Source organism: Mustelus asterias, chromosome 8, assembly GCF_964213995.1.
Source record: "Mustelus asterias chromosome 8, sMusAst1.hap1.1, whole genome shotgun sequence".
Taxonomy (NCBI): Eukaryota; Metazoa; Chordata; class Chondrichthyes; order Carcharhiniformes; family Triakidae; genus Mustelus; species Mustelus asterias.
Window position 1 is genome coordinate 78,559,232 of NC_135808.1, and position 21,667 is coordinate 78,580,898.

Below are 21,667 nucleotides of genomic sequence, written 5' to 3' on the forward strand. Positions count from 1 at the left end.
TGCGTTCCTGAGTTATTGCAATCCATCTTGTGTAGGTATGTTTACAATGCAGTCAAGAAGGGAGTTCGAGGATTTTAACCCAGGACAGGGAAGGGACGTTGGCATAGTTCAAAGTCAGGATGGTGTGCCGTGTAGAGGGGAATTTGCAGGTGGTGGTGTTCCTATGTGTCTGCTGCCCTTGTCCTTCTAGATGGTGGAGGTCAGATTTGATTGATGCTGTTGAAGGAGCTTTGGTGAGTTTTTGCTGCGTTAGCATCTTGTATATGATGTACAATGCCATCAGTGTGTATTGGTGACAGAGGGAGTGAATGTTTATTGTGGTGGATGGGGTGCCAATCAAGCGAGCTTCTTTGTCCTGGATTGTGTTGAGCTTCTTCAGTGTTGTTGGAGCTGCATTCATCCAGGCAAATGGAGAGTATTCCATCACACTTCTGACTTGTGCCTTGCAGATGGTGGACAGACTTTGGGGAAACAGGAGGTGAGTTATTTGCCACAGAATTAGCTCCCCCAAGCCAGATATTGATGGTGTGGGATTCGGTGATTGTAATATCAAGGGGAGATGGTTAGATTGTCCATCATTTGGAGATCATAATTGTCTGGCACTTGTATGGCACAATGTTATTTGCCACTTATCAGCCTGAGTCTAAATATTGTCCAGGTCTTGCAACATATGGATACAGACTACTTTAGACCACTGAGGAGTCACAAGGCAAATGGGATGTTGGCCTATATTGCGAAGGGGATAGAATATAAAAGCAGGGATGTCTTGATGCACCTGTACAGGGCATTGGTGAGGCCGCAGCTGGAATACTGTGTGCAGTATTGGTCCCCTTATATGAGGAAGGATATATTGGCATTGGAGGGAGTGCAGAGAAGGTTCACCAGGTTGATACCGGAGATGAGGGGTTTGGATTATGAGGAGAGGCTGAGGAGATTGGGTTTGTACTCGGGGGATCTTATGGAGACTTATAAGATAATGCGGGGGCTGGATAGGGTGGAGGCGGAGAGATTCTTTCCACTTAGTAAGGAAGTTAAAACTAGAGGACACAGCCTCAAAATAAAGGGGGGTCGGTTTAAGACAGAGTTGAGGAGGAACTTCTTCTCCCAGAGGGTGGTGAATCTCTGGAATTCTCTGCCCACTGAGGTGGTGGAGGCTACCTCGCTGAATATGTTTAAAGCGCGGATGGATGGATTCCTGATCGGTAAGGGAATTAAGGGTTATGGGGATCAGGCGGGTAAGTGGTACTGATCCACGTCAGATCAGCCATGATCTTATTGAATGGCGGGGCAGGCTCGAGGGGCTAGATGGCCTACTCCTGCTCCTATTTCTTATGTTCTTAAATGATGCTGAGCACTGTGCAAACATCAGTGAATATCCCCACTTCTGACCTTATGAAAGGAAGACCATTGGTGAAGCAGTTAAAGATGGTTGGGCCTCGGATATAAAAAGAAATAAGAGAAGCAAAGAGAGAATGTGAGAAAAGGCTGGCAGCCAACATAAAAAGGGATCCAAAGGTCTTTCATATGTTTATAAATATTAAAAGGTTGTAAAAGGTGTAGGGCTGAAGAGGGACCACAGTAGGGATTTACGCATGGAGTTAGATAACATGGTTGAGGTACTAAATTAGTACTTTACACTTTAACAAGGAAGAAAATGCATTGGCTTTACCAAAGAAGAATATCCTTTACCAAGGGAGAAGAGGAAGAAAATCCCTGTGTCCTGATGGTCTTCATCCTAGGGTCGTAAAAAGAGTGGTTGGTGAAGTAGTTGGTGCATTGGCTGCAATTTTCCAAAATTCCCTGGATTCGTGGAAGGTGCCATTGGATTGGAAAACGTAACTCCTTTATTCAAAAAGGAAGGGAGACAGAAGCAGGAAGCTACAGGCTAGTTAGCTTAACATCCATCATATGGAAAATGTTAGAAGCTATTATTAAAGATGTTCTGGCAAGACACTTGGAAAAATTCAAGGCAATCAGTAAGAGTCAACATATTTTTGTGAAAGTAAAATCATGTTTAACCCATTTACTGAAGTGCTTAGAAGGAATCACATGTGCTCTCAGTGAAAGAGGGCCAGTGGATGAACTGAACTTAGATTTCCAAGAGGCGTTTGATAGGGTGCCACATCAAAGGTTATTGTGGAAAATAGAAGCTCATGGTGTAGGAGGGGTAGCAAAATAAAAGAAATGAAGGGGACAGTAGCAACATGGATACAAAATTGGCTGAGTAATAGGAAACGGAGAGTAATTACCAATGGGTATTTTTCCTGCTGGAGGAAGGTTTGTAGTGGCATTCCTCGGGGGGTTGGTATTGGGACCCTTGCTTTTCCTCATATATATTAATGATCTAGATCTTGGTGTGCGGGGGACAATTTCAAAGTTTGAAGATGACACAAAATTTGGAAGCATTGTGATGAGGATAGTGTAGAACTTCAAAAAGACACAGACAAGTTGGTAGAGTGGGCAGACAGGTGGCAGATGAAGTTCAGTGTGGAGAAGTGTGAGGTGATGCATTTTGGTAGGAAGAATATTGACGGACAATGTAAAATATGGGGTACAATTGTTATGGGGACCTGGATCTATATGTGCATAGATCATTGAAGGTAACAGGACAGGTGGAGAGAGTAGTTAATAAAGCATGCAGTATCCCGGGATTTATTAATAGGGGCATAGAGTAAAAGGTTGTGCTGAACTTAGCTGGAGTATTGTGTATAGTTTTGGCACCACACTATCAGGATGACGTGAACGCATGGGAGAGAGTGCAGAAGAGGTTTACCTGAGTGGTTTGGGTCAGTAGTACACTGCCTGGAAGTGTGGTGGAGGCAGGTTCAGTTGAGTCATTCAAGAGGGCATTAGATGATTATTTGAAGAGAAACAATGTGCAAAGGTATGGGGAGGGGGGTGGAGGGGGCAGGAAACTGGCACTCAGTCATTTGGAGAGCCAGTGCAGACACAATGGTCTGAATGGCCTCCTTTTGCACTGTAACAATTCTGTGATACTGGCATGGACAGAAGATTGACTAGCTAATAGTAAACAGAGAGTAGCCATAAATGGTTCTTTTTCTGGTTGGTGGGATGTAACGAGTGATGTGCTACAGAGTCCAAAGATGTGCGGGTTAGGTTGATTGGCCAGGTTAAAAATTGCCCCTTAGAGTCCTGAGATGCGTAGGTTAGAGGGATTAGCAAGTAAATATGTGGGGATAGGGCCTGGGTGTGATTGTGGTCGGTGCAGACTCGATGGGCCGAATGGCCTCCTTCCGCACTGTAGGGTTTCTATGATTTCTATGATCAGTGCTGGGATGTCAACTTTTCACATTTATGTAAATGATATGGATGAATGGACAGATGGTATATTTGTTAAATTTGCTGATGATACAAAGCTAGGTAGGAAAGTAAGTTGTGAGGAGGACATAAGGCTTTAAGGTGACATGGATAGGTTAAGTGAGTGGGGCACAGATCTAGCAATTGGAGTATAATGTGGGAAATGTGATATCGTCTTATTTTGGCAGGAAGAACAAAAAAAAGCATATTATCTAAAAGGTGAGATTACAGTCAAATCAGCAATGGCCTTATTGAACAGCGGAGCAGGCTCCAACGGCTAAGTAGCCTATTCCTAATTTGTATGTTCACATGCTGTCATTGTGAAAGAGTGGGTAGTTGAGATATCCGACGGGCTAAAAATAGATATTAGAAAGGCTGGTGTATTTGTTGATAAATCAACAGGACTGGATGCGATGCATGCTTTGGTGGTGGGAAATCTTTTATAAAGATAATCTGGGACAAAATTGCTAAGTGTGGATTAGAAAAGTAAAGCCAGCAAGGATTTCTTAAGGGTAAATTAACCAATTTGAGTATTTCTATGAAGTTAGCGAGGGGCAGTATGATTGGTGTGATGTGCACAGGCTTCCAAAAGGTTTTGACAAAATGCTACATTACAGGCATGTTGAGACCCATGGAATAAAAGAAACAGCGATAGCATGGATATGAAATTGGTTGAGCGACAGGAAACAGTAATGGTGAATGATTGTTTCTTGAACTGGAGGAAGGAATATAATGGGTTCCTTGGGTTTTATAAGGACACTGCTTTTGTTGATCTATATTAATGGCCAGGACTTGGGTGCAGGACACAATTTCAAAATTTAAAGATGGCACAAAATATAGTGAACCGTGAAGGGAATAGTGATGGACTTCGAGAAGACATAAACAGGTTGGGCGGAATGGGTGAACACATAGGGATGAAATTTAATGCAGGGAAGTATGAAGTGATGTATTTTGGTAAGAAGAACAAGGAAATGTAATATAAAATGATAGATGTTTTAAGGTTAATGTAGGAGCAGAGGGACCTTAGACTTTGTGCGCAAATCATTGAAGGTTGGGAAAGCAGTTAGTAGGGCATAGTAAATTTTGGGCTTTATAAATGGAGGCATAGAGTACAAAAACAAGAAGTTGTTGTGAACCTTTATAAAACACTGGTTTGACCTCAAGGTAAGTATTGATGAGATTCTGTCTGGCGAAGGGGGTCTCGCTCACTTTTGAAGAACCAACAAGGAATCCTCATCTGTTCTATGGGGGAGGCCTGATGGAAATGTTTTGTTCAATTGGCCATTATCGGACCTTATCCATGGTTGAGATCTATGGTGCCGGCGGATGTCCTGCCTGCCGAGAGCTGTCAGCCAATCAGAGGCTGGCAGCTTCTCATGCCACCAGCAAGAGCGATGGCATTTCGTAGAAATGCACCAGACGCAAGGATCATCATGAGACCACAGACCAAAGGTGTGAAGGCAGAATGGGAATCGTAGAGTGGAGGTTGTGGAGAAGGGGTAGGGAGGGATGCTTAGAGGCGAGGGCAGTGGGCGGTTTTCAGCAGCACCGCCATCTTCCCAATTCTAGCACTGACTGCAGGTGATTGGCAATAGAAGCAATGGTGACATGATCTAAAACTTTTTTATGCAATCATTGATTAGGAACTGGAATATACTGCCTGAGCATGTAGTAAAGGCAGATTCATTTGTGACTTTTAAAAGAAAATTAACTGGAGAGAGAGAGGAAAAAAAAAGCAGGGCTCTGTGGAAAAGGCATAGGAGTGGATGTAGCTGAAGTAGCACTTAGCCGATACAATCACAATGGGCTGAATGGTCTCCATCTTTGTTGTAACCATTCTATGATTCTATTCCAGAGGATAACTAATGGATAAATATCACAACTTATTTTAACGCTTACTCTAATGCTGAGGCACTAGTATAGCACAGCTTGGGAAGGAATGAAGTAACCTGAGGCACAGCCTCAGAATTCTGCACTTTGCGCGCACTTCATAAATTGCTGTCTTATTTGCTTAATAATAATGGTGGGCACTAATTTCTCCTCCGTTATTTGCATTGAAGAATATGGGCTGGTTTTCCTGTGGTTGCCTTGTACTAAAACAACAACCCAGATTTTTCTGGGTGGAATTCTCCAGCCCTTTCCACTGGCAGGATATTCCAGTCCTGCTGAAGTCAACCTCCACTCCGAATTCTGTAACAGCGGCGGCATGGGCGAGGAATGTAAATTGCCATTGACTTCAACAGGGCCAGAAGATCCTGTTGGTGGCCAATGGCAAGCAGCCTCTACTGTGGGAAAATCCGCCACGGGTTGGCTGGAGAATTCCACCCTGTATATTTGTATATTTCCTTTGGCTAATTAGTGGAAGGGTTTGCAGAAGCTTAACAATCTGACATGAACATCTTTATACTGCGGCCATTTTGTTCTCTAACTCCATTGTAAAAACAAATGCAAAATAGTCATCTAACAAATCTATTCTCTCATTAGTCATTATGGTCTTGTCTGCATCTGTCTTTAATGGTTCCATATTAAAGATCCATGCATGGGAGAAAGGAATTTGACAAGATAAATGATGAAGTTGTTTATTTGCCTATGTGGACAAGGTAGAGCTCAGCAGGGATGTCCTGTGGTCTACCAATACTTATTCTCAAGGCTCATAAGGATGCTGTTCATTTGGACAGGACACTGGAAGGTTTGCTGCTGCCGTCCATGCAACCATATCCCCAGTAAGAAATGTTTCAGGAGAGCAAGGAAGAAAAATATAGAGCAATAAAAATTCCTCTGATTCCTCTGTCAGAAGCATCAGTTATGCAGGAATATTTTGTTCAATTGTACGCTATTTCGCTTTCTAATATTTGTAGTTGAAGCTTAAATGTGTTCATATGGAATTATATGTTCATCCTTTTGACTAAGATAATTTATTTAAGGAACTCATGTCTGGAAGTAGCCAAATGTTTTAATGAAACAATTCAGTAAAATGGGCAGTAGTAATTGCTACTTATCTGTACAATCCATAAAGAATATGAAAAATATAAAGAACTTGGAATTAGAAGCTAGTTATCTAATACAAACTTATAAGTTCAACTTAGTTTAGCCACTTGTGTCTCAGTAAGTGTGTGGAATACTTATAATGTGCATAGCTGCAAAATTTCTCATAAATTAATATTTTTCATTGCTCTGATATGTTTCCATGACTTTTTGAAGATGATAAACAAAGGTTATTTTCAAAATTTGTGACATGATCTTGAAGGTATATTGGATTTGTGATATAGCAGCTAAAAGTGTATTGGATTCTAGCTATGGTCCATAATAAATTACAGTGAACAACTTTTTATATGTATTAGTAAGATATAAAATGTTTTGAACATTTGATTTCTTACTGTTTTATATGTTGTTCATTAGACCCATCGGGAGGTAGATGCTCCGACAGCACCCAAACGCTCCATGGAAGAACAAGCCAAATCTGCCTGGCCTTGGTTAGTGTTGGAGACATTTCTAAATGTAAAATAATAATTAGATAATGCATGAATGTAGTAACTACAAGTTTTGAGCCTTGTTTATTCATTAATTTAATACTTTAAATGATAGTGGATTAATCAATACATCAGAAGATTCTTTTGGATAGAATAAAGACTGTTTGAACTAAATGTGCCCAGCTATGTGCTTAAATTATGCTTATTTGTACTAATTGAAGGTATGCTAAAATGGATTTTAAAAATCCATTTCTTCTATATAAATGGATCTGTTGTGGTTTTGGTTCAATTTTGTGTGTCTCCTCGTTGTCTCTTGTTTTCTTTATGGTTATCACTCTTAATTTATTTTTCATATTTTCTATTTGCAGTTCTTTCTTATTACTTTGTTTTGTCTCTTGTTTGTAAGTAAACACGCTGGTTTGTGAAAATATAGCAGTAGTTGCGGCATTGATCTGCTGAGGCCATTGGAAGGTTTTGGGTGCTGAATGCGGGGAGGAATTTTGTCAGAGGTGCAGTTTCACTTTGGGATGATGAATGATGACATAACAGGCCACAGTATTAAACATTGCTGTGAAATGGATGGCATTTTTCTCCCCTTTCAATTTCTTCTGCCACAGTCTCACATCTGTCTCCTCCCTTCTTTGTCCCACTATGCCATGATCATCTATACCCTCCTTTGTCAGTCATGCAATCCCCATCTTCATCCCATTTTGCAGCTTGGGACAAACCTGTTAATTCTCATTGTATCACCTTTTTCACGATGTTACCATAACCAGTCACTTCCAACACCTGGTATCCTTTTTTTTGTACCACCCTCTCATACATCAAAGAAGGTTTGAACATAGTTTTGTTTGCCAAGATTTGATGCTGCCTTCAATACAAAAAGACATTCTGCCTACCTCGCGATTGAGCAATGTCGTGTATAGATTTCCGTGCCAGTGCAAAGCCAGGTATGTAGGCTGTAGGTCCCAATGTTTGGCTGAATCAAACAGCATGTTCTTTTGGTTGTTTGTATTAGGCAATGTACAGGCTGTACCTAAACAGGCTACCATTGCAAAACCCAAAACAAAATGTCTACTTATAAATGTGTTTCTGCTATTGGGCAACACTTGCTGAACTATGTGTGTGTGTTAATAGACCGACAACCAATTTAAGATAATCAGTTGAGCTTATAATGTGGCTCATTTACGCTTGCTAGATAGAAGGGACATGCATTCACATACAGGCACCTGTTCTCAGGACAAAAGGAATATGCTCAAGCCTTACACTTGTAAAAAATTACCTGAGAGCATGGGGAGCCTATAGTTCCCTGTTAATTTCTTCATGGTGATGCCTTGCCAACCAATCAACACCCTTTTGTTTGACATTTGATATTCTTGCATTTATCCTGATGAATACAAGACGCAAAGTGTTGGCAACATGTCTCTCCTTTCAGCAAAATCCATTGGGACAAAAGCAGCCTGCAATAGGCACAATGCAGATAGTGGAGGCAGCAGAATATCAGCAAACTGACGTTTAATGCACCAGGCTGGAAAGAGTAGAGAGCAACTAGTGTAAGCAGAATTGAGTATGAATGAGAATCAGGATGTGGATTATGACGTAATTTAGATGAAAATAGCATTGGTATTTTCACAGAGTAGAAAAACAGCAATGGGTGCAAACATTCATGGGGAAACAAAGTAAAAGATAAAACAGATTTGGCAGAAATTTAGAGGGGGAGAGCCCTGAGCCATGGCAGAAGTGCAAATTGAAATGAAAAGTTTGATTTGCATGTGGACAACTTTTAGTTAAGAATTTGTTTGCAAACACAGTTTAAATTTGGATCTTTTTCAAAAACTCTCAACTCATGGACAAGGGACAATTTGACTTTTCTACTGAGAGCATTTGTAATTCCAGTATAAAACAAAAGATACCGTAGATGTATAATAATTACAAGGTCATGATTGATCTCTCCCTCCTCTCCAATCTCTCTCTCACACTGCCACTCTGTCAGTATAATCTTTACTGGAAAATAACATTTTGAAATTGTCCTCCAACTTTAATTAGTTTGGGAAAGAGCAGTGCAGATACTTGGTGGAATCTGATGAGAAACATTCCAGCAATTAGGCTGACCATATCCTACTGGTGCGTCTTGTGAAATTATAGGAGCTGCCTAGAGTTTACAACACAGCTTTGTGCCAAGCCCATACTTTAAGGCGTACCCGGGGATTTCAGGTAAAGCCTTTAAGGAATGTATTGAAAAGCACAAATCACAATACAGTAAATTAATTTAATTCATTGTAGAGAAATTTGTTAATTTTTTTGAAATGTAAAACAAAATTTACACCTTAATTTTGATTATTTAGATGTAGTTAAATGCAACTGGAGTGATTTCATTCGGTAACCATGTTCCCCTGACTAGTCATTCAGAATTCATTGTCTTCAGAAGTGCTTAGGAGTTTTTTATTGGCAATTTTATATGCACTCTTATACAGTATATAGACCCATTCTACCTGTCCTCTTTCTGATTTGCGGCTCTTTTACTTTGAACCAATGAGCATTGTGACAACAGAAAGTGCATGCTACTTGCAAGGCTTTTAACATATTACTCATGAATCCTTCTTGATATTAGACATGATGAGTTGCAGGATTCGCTCTTTGGCATCCTTGTGACCTGTGTTGAACTTTATGACATTTGTACCGACATGAAAGTTAAGAAAACCACTAAAGTTAAAAATAGGCTTGTAGTTTGTTAGGTCATTAATGAGTTAACACTGTACACTTGAATGATATAATTATTTTCCAGTGTTGCAAATACAGCATGCTGCTGGTCTACTCAGTGCTGGGAGCACCAGGCAAGCAATCCAATTCTTAGTGTTTTTATTTTTTTTAATTTGCTTTAGGCTATCAAATTCAAAAGAAAAAAATAAATTCGAACTGGAGAGGTGCAAGAACACTCCTGTTCAAGAGACAGCTTCCTTAGTGGCAACGTCGTCAACGTATCCTGAAAAAAATAAGTGTAAATCAAAGCGAAAGAAAAAACACAGGAAACGTTCACATGAAGAAAATGACCAAAGTTCAGCAACTATGAAACAGGCACCCAATACATATGACTCGAGGCACATTCCAAGTGAATTACTACGGTGTGAAAAATGTAGGTCTTCTGAATTTTGTCGACATGCACTTAAACGCAAAGCAATGCCATCACCAGAGGAAGCAGACCTTGAGGTGTTGAAGGGAAAAGCAAGCGAATCTTCATTTGAATGCTTGCAAGCTGATTTTAAAGGCCATTTTAGCAAAACGTATGTGCAAAAAGCTGCAGGAGAACATTGTGAGGAGAACAGAAACCAATACTCTTCAATAAAATCTGCAAATAGAACAAGCACTGTTCCATATGATGAACTTAGACACTTTAATGAGAAAATTGAAAGTAGAGAACAAATAACATCTTCACTGCAGCTTCATAAGGAATCTAAATATTCAGAAACAACACAAAACTGTAAGGATTCAGGTAAAGATCTAAGAAACTTTGTAGAACTAAATAACTCCAAGGAAAAATCTAACAACTTGGTGAAATTACACGAAAAGCCTGATAGCTCCAGAATACCATTTGATGTGTGGAAAGTAACCAGTGCACCTCTGAAAATTGTCAAAAATACAGGCAATTCTTGTGAAGGATCAAAAATTCTAGAATCTGTTATTTGGGAGAAGTGCAATAAAATATCTAATTGCTTGCGAGGACGCAGAAAGAAATCAAAAAAATTAGAGCAGGCCAGAAATGAGTTCAACATAGGAACAGCATCTTCTCAATTGTCCAAAAAGTCAGGAAAATCCACTGATTATTCCAAGTCCTCTGGGAGTGAAAAAACAAATAGAGTTTCTAAGGAACCAACAACTTCACTATCATCTGGTAAAAAATATAGTCAGTCATTAGGGCCCTGTGATGATTCTAAAAGCACCAAGTTGGGTCATAAAAGCAAAGGAGTGTCTGGATATCTGCAAAATCATCACCTTGAAATCATGGATTCAAACTCACGTCAGCACCCTAGATCCTTTGAAAGTACTGATGTGCCGTCAAAAAGCCCTGGAAACACTAAGGAATTTGAAACCTCGAAACAAGCTAAAAAGTTTCATAGTTTTAAAATTCTTAAAAAGGTCTATGCTACTGATGCCTTATCACAGACTATTTCTGAAAAGTTGCTAAGTTCAAGTGTTGCTCAGTTGAAGGGTAACTCTTCGGAAAGTGCTACAAAATCATCTTCGATACAGCAGGATCATGTGTTGTTCACAAATCAGTCGGTAATGGAAATTTATTTCTATATTTATCTGTCAGAATCTAATGTTTTTATTAGTTTTTAAAATGGGTAAAACATCAGCACTACAGTGCATCCAAATTTAAGAGGCAACTTGAGCCACAGCATTCATATTGGCAAATTATATTAATTCTCAGTGGTGCTGCTTCTGCAAAAGAAGTGAAAATGCCTAATTAAAGGCAGCTTTTAAAAAGCCTGATGTCCTTTTGCAGCCTTTTCCTTGGTTAACTGCATTCATTTAAAAAATAAACCTCCCCTACTATAAGTAATTGAATGAACACTATGATTGAAGACCTTTATCCTAGTTTAGCAATCAATTATTTCACCATATTGATGCCCAAAGTGACAACAATTAATTTTTAGACCATTCTCTGCAACTGTGCAACTCTCCTAAGCTCATGGTGTAAATTGTATAAGAGAGTATGATTTTATGGATCAGAATAATCATATTAAAATTTGATATTTGGATAATGTTGAAATATATTACTTGTGTATTTAGTTATTGGAGAGAGATAGATGGTTAAAATAATTGAGAGCGAGAATTTTGTTACCTGAATATTGTATGAAAAAGAAAGCTTGAAGACCACTTTGCAAATGATTAATAGTGTCCCAGTTAACACTCTTCCTGTTATGTTTTAATCTTTTAAGGATTCTCAAAGAGTTTGTGCATCTACCACTTTACCAGATCATGTGGACATGGATACTGATCAAAAGGTGGGTGTTTTGTTGATCTAATGTATGGTATGGCTGTGGGCTTTCTAGAGTTTTGGGAAAACCAGTGGAATGAAACATAACCTTACTAATGGAAAGTATTGTTGAAACTTGGATCATTGGTATGCCAGTGGATCTTAATGTCTTCAGTGATCAGATCATTAGGTACATATAAATTTATTTTAAGCAAGTGCCTAATGTAGTCAGTAGTAAGTAGGTTCACAGAGTATGCACTTGTAGCTGATATGACTGGTCCATTTAAGTTTTTGGTCAATAGTGATATTCCTAAAATTTTGACGTTGGTAGCAGTGGGACTATTGAAGGAAGAGATGTCAGGCCTTTCCCTTACCTAGCCATTATAATGCATGAATGTTATCTGCCACTTGTCTGTCAAATTCTGGATGTTCTTTAGGACCTGTTCTAGGCTGACATGGGCTGCTTCATTTTGAATGAAGCTAAAGGTATTATTTGCAAACAGCCCTAATTCTCACCTTACAATGGAAGCAAGGTAATTAATAATATTTGGGCATGGACATGTTTTCTTCAGGAACTTCTACACCAATGTCCTTGGGCTCAGATTAGATTTTCCAACAGCCGCAAGTATATTCCTTTCTGACAGGTATGATTGAGTCACTGAAGTGTTTTCTCTTTGACCCCACTGATGATTGCTACTTTCATTTTCTTTGATAAACAGCTCTTGCGCCCATGTTATGAAGACAATTTGGGAAAGTATGTTTTTAAGCACTGTTTTCTTATAGTCAATAAATTCAAAACAGAACAGCAGTTTTGGTTAGTAGAACGAAATGAGATCTATGTTGATTGCACCCCAGTTGAGAGGGGGAGCTTAGTATACAGGAGAGAAATAAAATGGTTTGACCACAAATACCTAATGTTGAAACCATCTTTCACACTAGGTGAACTTACTTGAAAGTGTTTGTATTCTATTAACACTCATCTTCCTTCTTTAACTTCAGTCAATGAGAATGCTAATACCTAGCTTTATCTTGCATGTTAAGGCTGGCAAACAAGAACTATGTTTCAAATGAAGGATTCTATTAAACTATCTAATAGACAGCCTCATAGATTATGTTCTTCCGGAATCATAGTATGGTTTTAGGGCAAATCTTGGCACAGTTGATATGTTGCTTGCAGCAAGACAGCTAACAAGGAAAGTGAAAGAGCAATGTTGGGATCTTTACATGCCGTACATAGACCCGTCAACAGTGTCCATCAACCTGGTCTATGGCACTTGCTCTCCAAGCTAGGATGTTGAACAAGTTTGTCAAAATCATGCGCTCATTGCACAATGGCATGGTTGGACGTGTTTGTGCCTATGGTGAGATGTCCATGGCATTTGCCGTAACCAGTGGTATGAAGCAAAGATGCATTGTAGCTTCCCAACTCTTCAATTTCTTCTTTGCTGTCATGCTCAAGCCACCAGAAACATGACAGCAGGCATTGGGTTCTGTTCAGGAAAGCTCTGTGATCTCTCTGGACTGTGTGCCTCCACCAAAGTCACTGAGGCACTAAGCAGAGAGTTTCTGCATATGGATTACCATGTCCTAGCTGTACACAACAAGGAAGGCATCTGGACTAGGGCAAATAAATTCTTGAGTGATGCCAAAAATTTTGATCTCCAAGTCCATGTCTCCAAAGCCAAGGTTATGTTTCAAGGAGCACTATGCACATGCCACGAAGCACCGGACATAACCATTGATGACACAAGTCTCAAGATTGTTGAAAAATTCTCAGATCTTGACTGTGCTTTCTAAGGATGCCACTATTGATGAACATACCAATGCATACATCCAGAAAGCAAATTCCTCCTAGGTCCATTCCATGCTCCTGTTTGGAAACAGCCTGGCCATAAGCTGTTGTCTAAAATCAAATTCCACCAGGCTATTGTCTTTCCCATCTTGCTATTTGGCACAGACTCCTTGGTCTGCTATTGGCACCACATCAAAGCTCTGAAACTCTTCAACCAAAGACACTGAGTCGTAGACAAAATCCAAAACAATGGGTTCTTCTCCATGTTGCGTTCAACTGCATGGAGACCAGCCTCCAGAAAATTCAACTTAAATAGGCCAGCCATGTCTCCTCTATGAATAACTCCAGAATCTCCAAGCAGATCTTCTATGGAGAACAACAATAACACTGCAGCCAACTGGCCCATGTGGAGGAGGCACCACTGAATCTCTGAAATTTGGTCCAACATGATTTGAGGACCATCTGCGTCAAATTTATAACATCCAGTGTACTTGGGAATAGTGCTACTGAAGCGGTTTTCTCCAAGCAGCAACACCGACAGCATAAACTGTCAGTTCTGTGGAAAGCCATGTCAATCTCACATTGGACTTTTCAGTCATGAGAGGACCTACAAGCGTGGTTATATTTGAAAAGCAAGGAGTCCATCACCATGTTCCACTGAATCAAATCCAACTTATGTTTGAGTTCAGTCTCTGTTTAATGCAAAACCTATATCTGGCAACTGCTCCAACCAATTCATAGAAAGCTGTGTTCTTTTCACACTGTCTTCAGTTGAAACCAATTTCTTAAAATGCGTTCAAACAGATTGTGGTTTTGAATTTGCTGATGACACCAAACTAGTTGGGAATGTAAGTTGTGAGGAGGATGCAAGGAAGCCGCATTAAGGGGGTTTGGAAAGACTAAGTGAGTGAACAAAAACATGCAGCTGGAATATTTTGTGAATAGTTGTGAAGTTAACCACTCTGTAGAAAAAACAGAAAGATAGAGTATTTCTTACATGATGAGAGGTTGGAAAGTGTTGATGTCCAAAGGGACCTGGGTGTTCTTATTCATGAGTCACTAAAAGCTAGCAGGCAGATGCAGCAAGCAATTAGGAAGGCAAATGGTATGTTGACCTTCTTTGTCAGAGGATTTGAGTATAGATGCCTTGCTGTAATTGTATAGGTGAGACCACACCTGGAGTATTATATATAGTTTTGGTCTCCTTACCTAAGGAAGGGTATACTTGGCATAGATGGAGGTTCACCAGGCCAATGCCTGGTGAAGTCGGTAAATATACCTCTTGAGGCTGGTATGAGTCAAAATAGAGTAGGCTTTATTCTCACAAGCTTGAGGGAGAACCTGACCCCTTGAAAGCGGAAGCCAAAGTTCTCTCTGAACACAAGAAGCGTGGACCTTTATACATCAGGGTTCCCAATACAAGTCATGAAGCAAAGTCCAGTTAACAGTCCTTGTTCCTTTAACAGCTTCTGATAGTCTCTGGATCATAAAGCACAATTCTCCTGGTCGTTGTAGCCAAGGTGCCACCTCTGGTCCCCTGCTCTTCCCGCAGCTTTTCCTTTGAAGTGACAGTGTGCGATTGCAGCTGTCCCAGTGGGGGGAGTCCTTCAAACGGCCATTCTCGCACTCTACCATTTGATAGCTGCTTCCTTTGTTTAAATCATACACAAGCCTACGGGAAAAGTAAGACTTACAACCCTACATCTACATTTAACTGTCTGTTTTATCAGAATGATTATAAACAAGCAAGGGAACCATGAACAAATGGCTTATACTACTAAAAGTTAAAGATGAAAGACATGAACAAATGGCTTATACTACTACCAGGAGCAATATAAACAAAGGGGAGACTAGCCATAAGGAAGGGTTATGTTTATGATACATTCCAGGTACAAAGTTCAACCTTTTAGGCACAAAATACATTGAGTACAAAAAAAAACATTAACCCTTTCCCTTCTTCACCTGGGATGATGGCAGGATTGTTTTATGAGGAGAGATTGAGAAGATTGGGCCTGTATTCTCCAGGCTTTCGAAGAATGAGAGGTGGTCCCATTAAAACTTGCAAAATTCTTGGATATAGATAGGATGTTTCCTGGCTGGTGAGTCTAGAAGCAGGGACATGGTTACAGAATAAGGGGCAGGTCATTTTAAGATGAGATGAGGAGGAATTTCTTCACATAAGGTGATGGGCTTTGGAATTCACTGCCCTTGTGGGGTATAGAAGCTCAATATTGAGCAAATTGAGGACAAATCGATAGATTTATGGACACTGATGACATCATGAGATATGGAGATAGTAAGGAAAAATGGCATAAAGATAGATGATCAGTCATGACCTGTTTGAATGGCAGAGCAGGCTCAATGGGCCAATTCCTCCTATTTCCTATGTTCAAATGAATATTTCAAAATTGTTGGTGGTAGAGAGCTTTTGTAGTTGGTTGCTTAGTGTGAAAATAGTGAATTCCCTCGGAACCCTGTTTTTACAATTAAAATATTAGTGTGTTTTGAGTTTTTATCCCGAATATGAAGTGTTGTACATGGTGTCCAAAGTAATTACACACCGTTTAGAAGGATGAGAGATGATCCTATTGAGACATTTAGAATTCTTGGGGCTTGACAGGATAGATGCTGAGATATTTCCTCTTGTGGCAGAACCCAGGACCAGAGGGCATCATCTCTGAATAAGAGGTCGCCTATTTAAAACAGAGATGAGGAGGAATTTCTTCACTCAGAGGGTAGTGAATCTGTGGCATTCGTTACCACAGAGAGTTGTGGAGGCTGGGTTGTTAAGTATGTTCAAGACTGAGATGGACAGATTTTTCATCAGTAAGGGAGTCGAGGCTTATGCTCATGTTCAACTAATTATGCAATGTCAATCAATGTTAATGTGAACATTAATGAAGATAACGGTATTTAAAAGTTTTTTTCATTTGGACAATATATTGAAGGTAGTGTCCCTTCCTTTTCCCTCAGTTACTCACCAGAAATAATGCCTGATTTAGGCTGCATAGTTGAGATGGTCAGCAGTAAATGGTTCAGTGTAACTGAACAATGATGTCAGTGGTGCAAAATTACAGCATAATGTGCACATTATGATGTAATTAACAAAAAAAAGTTCCCTGAAAATTTAGGAGTTACAAATATGTCTGATGAAATTTATCAATCTAATTTTTGTTTGGAGGAAGTAGGAAGGGGCAAAACAATTTTTAATTTAGCAATTGCTTTAACTTGTTTTTGAAAAGATCCCATGATGTATCCCCTTGTATGATGATCTCACTTAATCTCCATCCTATCTCTCACTGAGGGCAGCAGATCTCTCCAGGGTGCCCACTCTTGGGAAATTTTAGTACCGCTTGTGATTCCAAAGAAGGAAATGGTCTTCAGTTAACAGATCTGATCATCATTTTCATGATGCTTTTAAAGTTAAATTGATTAAATTTAAAATCTATTTCAGCAATTAATTGCTAAAAGAGGCACAGAAAGTAAGTTCCCTAGTTTTAATTCTCTTTGTTTTAAGTGGATTTTCTTTTTTTAAATAAAAAAACTACTTGTATCAATTTTACTTGGAATTCCCATCGCTGTTGTTTCCAGGGGAAATATATATGTAGAGCTTAACATTGACATTATCTGCTTTGAGTTTAAACTACATCTGTGTGTTCCAGATTACCATTTTTCAAATGTTATCTAACTGTTCATCTATAGTATTTTGATTGCATTTTCAAGTGGACCAACGTTTCCATTGAAACAAACAATGACTTGATTATATGAATTCTGATTTGTGTGGTGGGTAACATATAATGAGAATGGACAGTCTAATTTACTGCAGCCCACAAATATACTTATCGAATTATAAATACATTTTTAAAAAGTCTGTGAAACATGGTGATTTTGTTGTTGTAGGAAGGGAATTGAATAATACATTGCAGATCCATATAATATTTTCAGTTTAAGCAAGTGATCTGTGTATCGGGTCTCATCTAAAACATCAGACATGACAGTCTGAGGTAAATATGTTGACTGGTACTCCCCACACTAAGAATTCCTACCTTGTCTTTATGTAATCTATTTGGAAGCCTGGTGAACACTGCCTACTGAACCTGTTGCTGTGCACTATTTGCACTTGACTCTGAAAAGCCGTACTTTTCCGCATTAAGAACATAGGATCAGAAAGTTTTGTGTCCCATCTTTACATGAGCTGGGTTTACTTCAAGTTTTCTGCTAAAATTGCCTGAAACTAAGGAACAAATCTTTAGATCATGGGTTTATTTTGTAAGTTGCAGTACCATCTTTCGTATTTAACGATTATGTATTGTTCACTTATTTTTGAATAACTAAAAATAACAGGTATTCCTTATTTTAATAATTGAAGTTCTATGAAAGGACATAAAAGCTTATGGCCGCCTTATGAATTTTAGTCTGATCTCGCATTACAACACTAAAATGTCGTTTTCCTCGAAAGATGGAGATAGTAGAAGAGCTGCAAACAGCTCGTTATGAAAAGGTCTTGGAGGTGGAACTGGGACAGAGCTATGGAGAGCTGACCAGCATGGAAATAGATCCACCACAGGAAATAAAAATATTATTCTCATGTAAGTTATGTTTTTGGCGGGCACTTTATTTTTTTCGCCTTCTCTTTCTTCTCCAGCTTTACCTGGAATAGTATCTACGTAAACGATGCTGAATAGCCCTTTTTTTTCCCAAATGAATTCTTCCGCTCAACGAACCAAAAGAAAAATTCCAGCCTTATAAAAATTTAGGCTGGAATTCCTTAGTATCATTAAACATTTTGACTAATTTGGGCTTCATCAACAAGAAAGTTTGTTTTGATTCATGGATGCAATTTGTAATTGGCCCAGTTGATGAAAATGAATAACTGTGAGAAGTTTTCAAAAAATGAACCCAATCAGATTTGCTGACTTATTGGGCATGCACAGTCCAGTTCCTGGTGTATGCTTGTACCTATATTGTTCAGACTGGCATTGATGAAAATTACATTGATCTTTAAAAGAACAAGTTTTTGTGGTAATTGCAGATGATTTAGTTGCACGTGCTGAGAATTGTGTGAATAATATAATATTAAGTCTGATAAGGGTGAGTGGCAGTTCATCCAAAATTGGCTAATCACAGGTGAGATATGATAGTGATTTCTACAGCAGCGATTGTTTGTCTTCTCAGCTCCTGTCCGGAGTGTACAATTCCAGAGGATCTAAAGAAAAGGAAAATTGAGGCTAAAACAAAATCCACTGATGGAATATGGGTATCACTGGCAAGGCCAGCATTATTGCCCCTCCCTATACAACTGATTGGTTTTCTCGACTATTTTGGCTTACTGATCAGAATCATTTGATAACACAGTGGTATCCTATATGCTTTCTTAACAGCCATATCAGTTTGCCTTGCCAGCTTCAAAGATTTTTGAATAAGCACCCCCAGTTCCCCCTGCTCTTGCATTCCTCTCCAAATACTACCATTCACATTATACTTTATCTGTGTTGTTCCTCTTAAATTGCATCATGCCACTCATATCCATTTTACAGTGAATTTGTCATGTATCTGTCTAGTTCACTCGTCTGCCTATGTTCTCTTGAAGTCTGACACGATCGTTGTTTAGCACATTGCCAGATCTTGTATCATCCAGAAACTTCAAAGTTCTGCTCCCTGTATATTATGGGCGGCATGGTGGCACAAGGGTTAGCACTGCTGCCTCACAGTGCCAAGAACCCGAGTTCGATTCCAACCTAGGGTGACTGTGTGTAGTTTGCATGTTCTCTCTGTGTCTCTGTAGGCTTCTTCCAGGTGTTCTAGTTTCCTCCCACCATCCAAAGATGTGCAGATTAGGTGGATTGGCCATGCTAAGTGTGTGGGGTTATGGGGATAGGGCAAGGGTTGGGAGGACCTGGGTAAGATGCTTCATTACTGAGACTACTCTTTTCTTTTAATTAACTGAATGCGTGGTGGGACATGAACTCCTATTCTAGATTATTAGTCCAGGCCTCTGGATTGCTAGTCCAGTGACATAACCACTATGCTACTAACCCTATTTACTATGACTGCACATTTTAGACTAAAAGATGACACTTGAAGTTTTATTTTGTTCTAAATTTTAATTATCTAGCTGAAGCCACTTCCCAATCTGACATTCTCCTTGTGCTGGATACCAACATCTTTATCAGTCACCTTAACTTTATCATGAATTTAAAGGAGCATGGAGTTTCAGGTATGTGAATATATGCTTATTGTGAAAATGAATGAAAACAAAACTATTGATTATTGTTATCATTCTGATCAAGAGAAATGAATATGTGTTCTGTTAAAAATGGTTTGGCAGCTCTTCAGATGAAATATTAAGATTTGGTTTTGCTAAAAGTCATATTTTCCTTAAAATGTGTAAGTCATGTTTCCCCTTGAGGTGGTAGATGTGGAGTCCAATTCAGAAATCTTTTCATGTGTTTCATGCTGTTCTTCCAATGAACGTAGCTAATATCACTGCTATTGTTACAATGCAGCTTTCAAAACCCATCCGAAAGCTTTGATTTGTCCTTAGAGATTTGTGCAGTTATTACAGTATTGGAAGAACTGCTTATTCTGATAGTATGTTGATAAATCCACCTGTTCCCATGGGCAGCATGATAAAGGGATTTTTAATCGGTTGATTGTTCTCTTCCTTGTACTTTGGCCCCCTGCCCTCATCCTCAGGATGTATGAGTCCTAGATGATTCTAGGTAAACTGTATGGATATTACTGGAAAATTGGTCTGACAATAGCTTAAATAATTAGTGCTGTCTAAATGGCCTAAAACTTAACCAAATGAATATACAGTGCAAATTGTACAGTTACATTTCTATAATTACAGGTGTCGGTTTCCCAATTATAGTCATCCCATGGGTAGTTCTACAGGAATTGGATTCCTTAAAAAATGGAAAGCTCTCTGGAGGTGTGAATCGTAAAGCCATACCTGCTGTACAGTTCATTTATTCCTGCTTCAAAAGTCGACATCCGCATGTATGGGGTCAGTCCATGCAACAGGCAGCTCAAAAGTTCTGTAAGTTACACTGTGCCATCATTGTAGTTTTTCTGAGACCTTCTGTATCAGAGGTTTCACATTGTGACAAAAAGACTTGTGTTCTATTCTCAATTCTGTGAATTTATTCTTGCTTTCTCCATTCAGTGTCACTGCAATTTTATGGCCGTGCTCTGAGCTGTTTTCCAAATCACTTTGTTAAAAGTTTTATTTACTAAATCAATTTTCTTCCTCCTTGGCTTTTGAAGGCATAGAGTGTTGTAGGGAAAGTTCTATGGGCACCATCATATTCCAAAACCTTGTCCAGTAGGTCACCTGAATAAGTAAGCCATGATAGTGGAAGTTCATAAGTCACAATTGTGGGGGAGAAAACCGCTAGGTCTAATTACATCTTCCCTCAACACTCTCGGCCAAGCAGTTTTCAGCAGGGATAATGAACAACAGCATAGTTTGAAACATTGTGATCAAAAATAATTAACTTTTTAAAATGCGTTTGAGATTTCAAGAAAAAAGTATTTTCAGTATGAATGGAGTTAACAATCACACAGTCTTATCTGCTTCCAGTTGTTTCCCAAAGATTGAAACAACAGCCATTTACAATATGGGCCTATATATCCTAGTAAGAAGTCTCACAACACCAGGTTAAAGTCTAACAGGTTTATTTGGCAGCAAATACCATAAGCTTTCGGAGTGCTGCTCCTTCGTCAGATGGAGTGGAAATGTGCTCTCAAACAGTGCACAGAGACACAAAATCAAGTTACAGAATACTGATTAGAATGCGAATCCCTACAGCCAGCCAGGTCTTAAAGGTACAGACAATGTGGGTGGAGGGAGCATTAAACACAGGTTAAAGAGATGTGTATTGTCTCCAGACAGAACAGCTAGTGAGATTCTGCAAGCCCAGGGGGCAAGCTGTGGGGGTTACTGATAATGTGACATAAATCCAACATCCCGGTTTAGGCCGTCCTCATGTGTGCGGAACTTGGCTATCAGTTTCTGCTCAGCAACTCTGCGCTGTCGTGTGTCGTGAAGGCCGCCTTGGAGAACGCTTACCTGAAGATCCAAGGCTGAATGCCTGTGACTGCTGA

At 39.4% G+C, this 21,667-nt stretch overlaps 1 protein-coding gene across 1 annotated transcript in view; it reads left to right on the forward strand.

Moving 5' to 3' along the window:
- The window catches only part of swt1 (SWT1 RNA endoribonuclease homolog), a 130,700-nt gene that overhangs the window by 28,687 nt on the left and 80,346 nt on the right, over positions 1-21,667 (forward strand). Inside the window, exons 4-9 of the mRNA XM_078218305.1 lie at positions 6,718-6,791; positions 9,671-11,066; positions 11,729-11,794; positions 18,018-18,147; positions 19,674-19,775; positions 20,412-20,600. Coding sequence (XP_078074431.1) covers positions 6,718-6,791; positions 9,671-11,066; positions 11,729-11,794; positions 18,018-18,147; positions 19,674-19,775; positions 20,412-20,600 — 1,957 coding nt within the window. The remainder of the gene's footprint in view (positions 1-6,717; positions 6,792-9,670; positions 11,067-11,728; positions 11,795-18,017; positions 18,148-19,673; positions 19,776-20,411; positions 20,601-21,667) is intronic.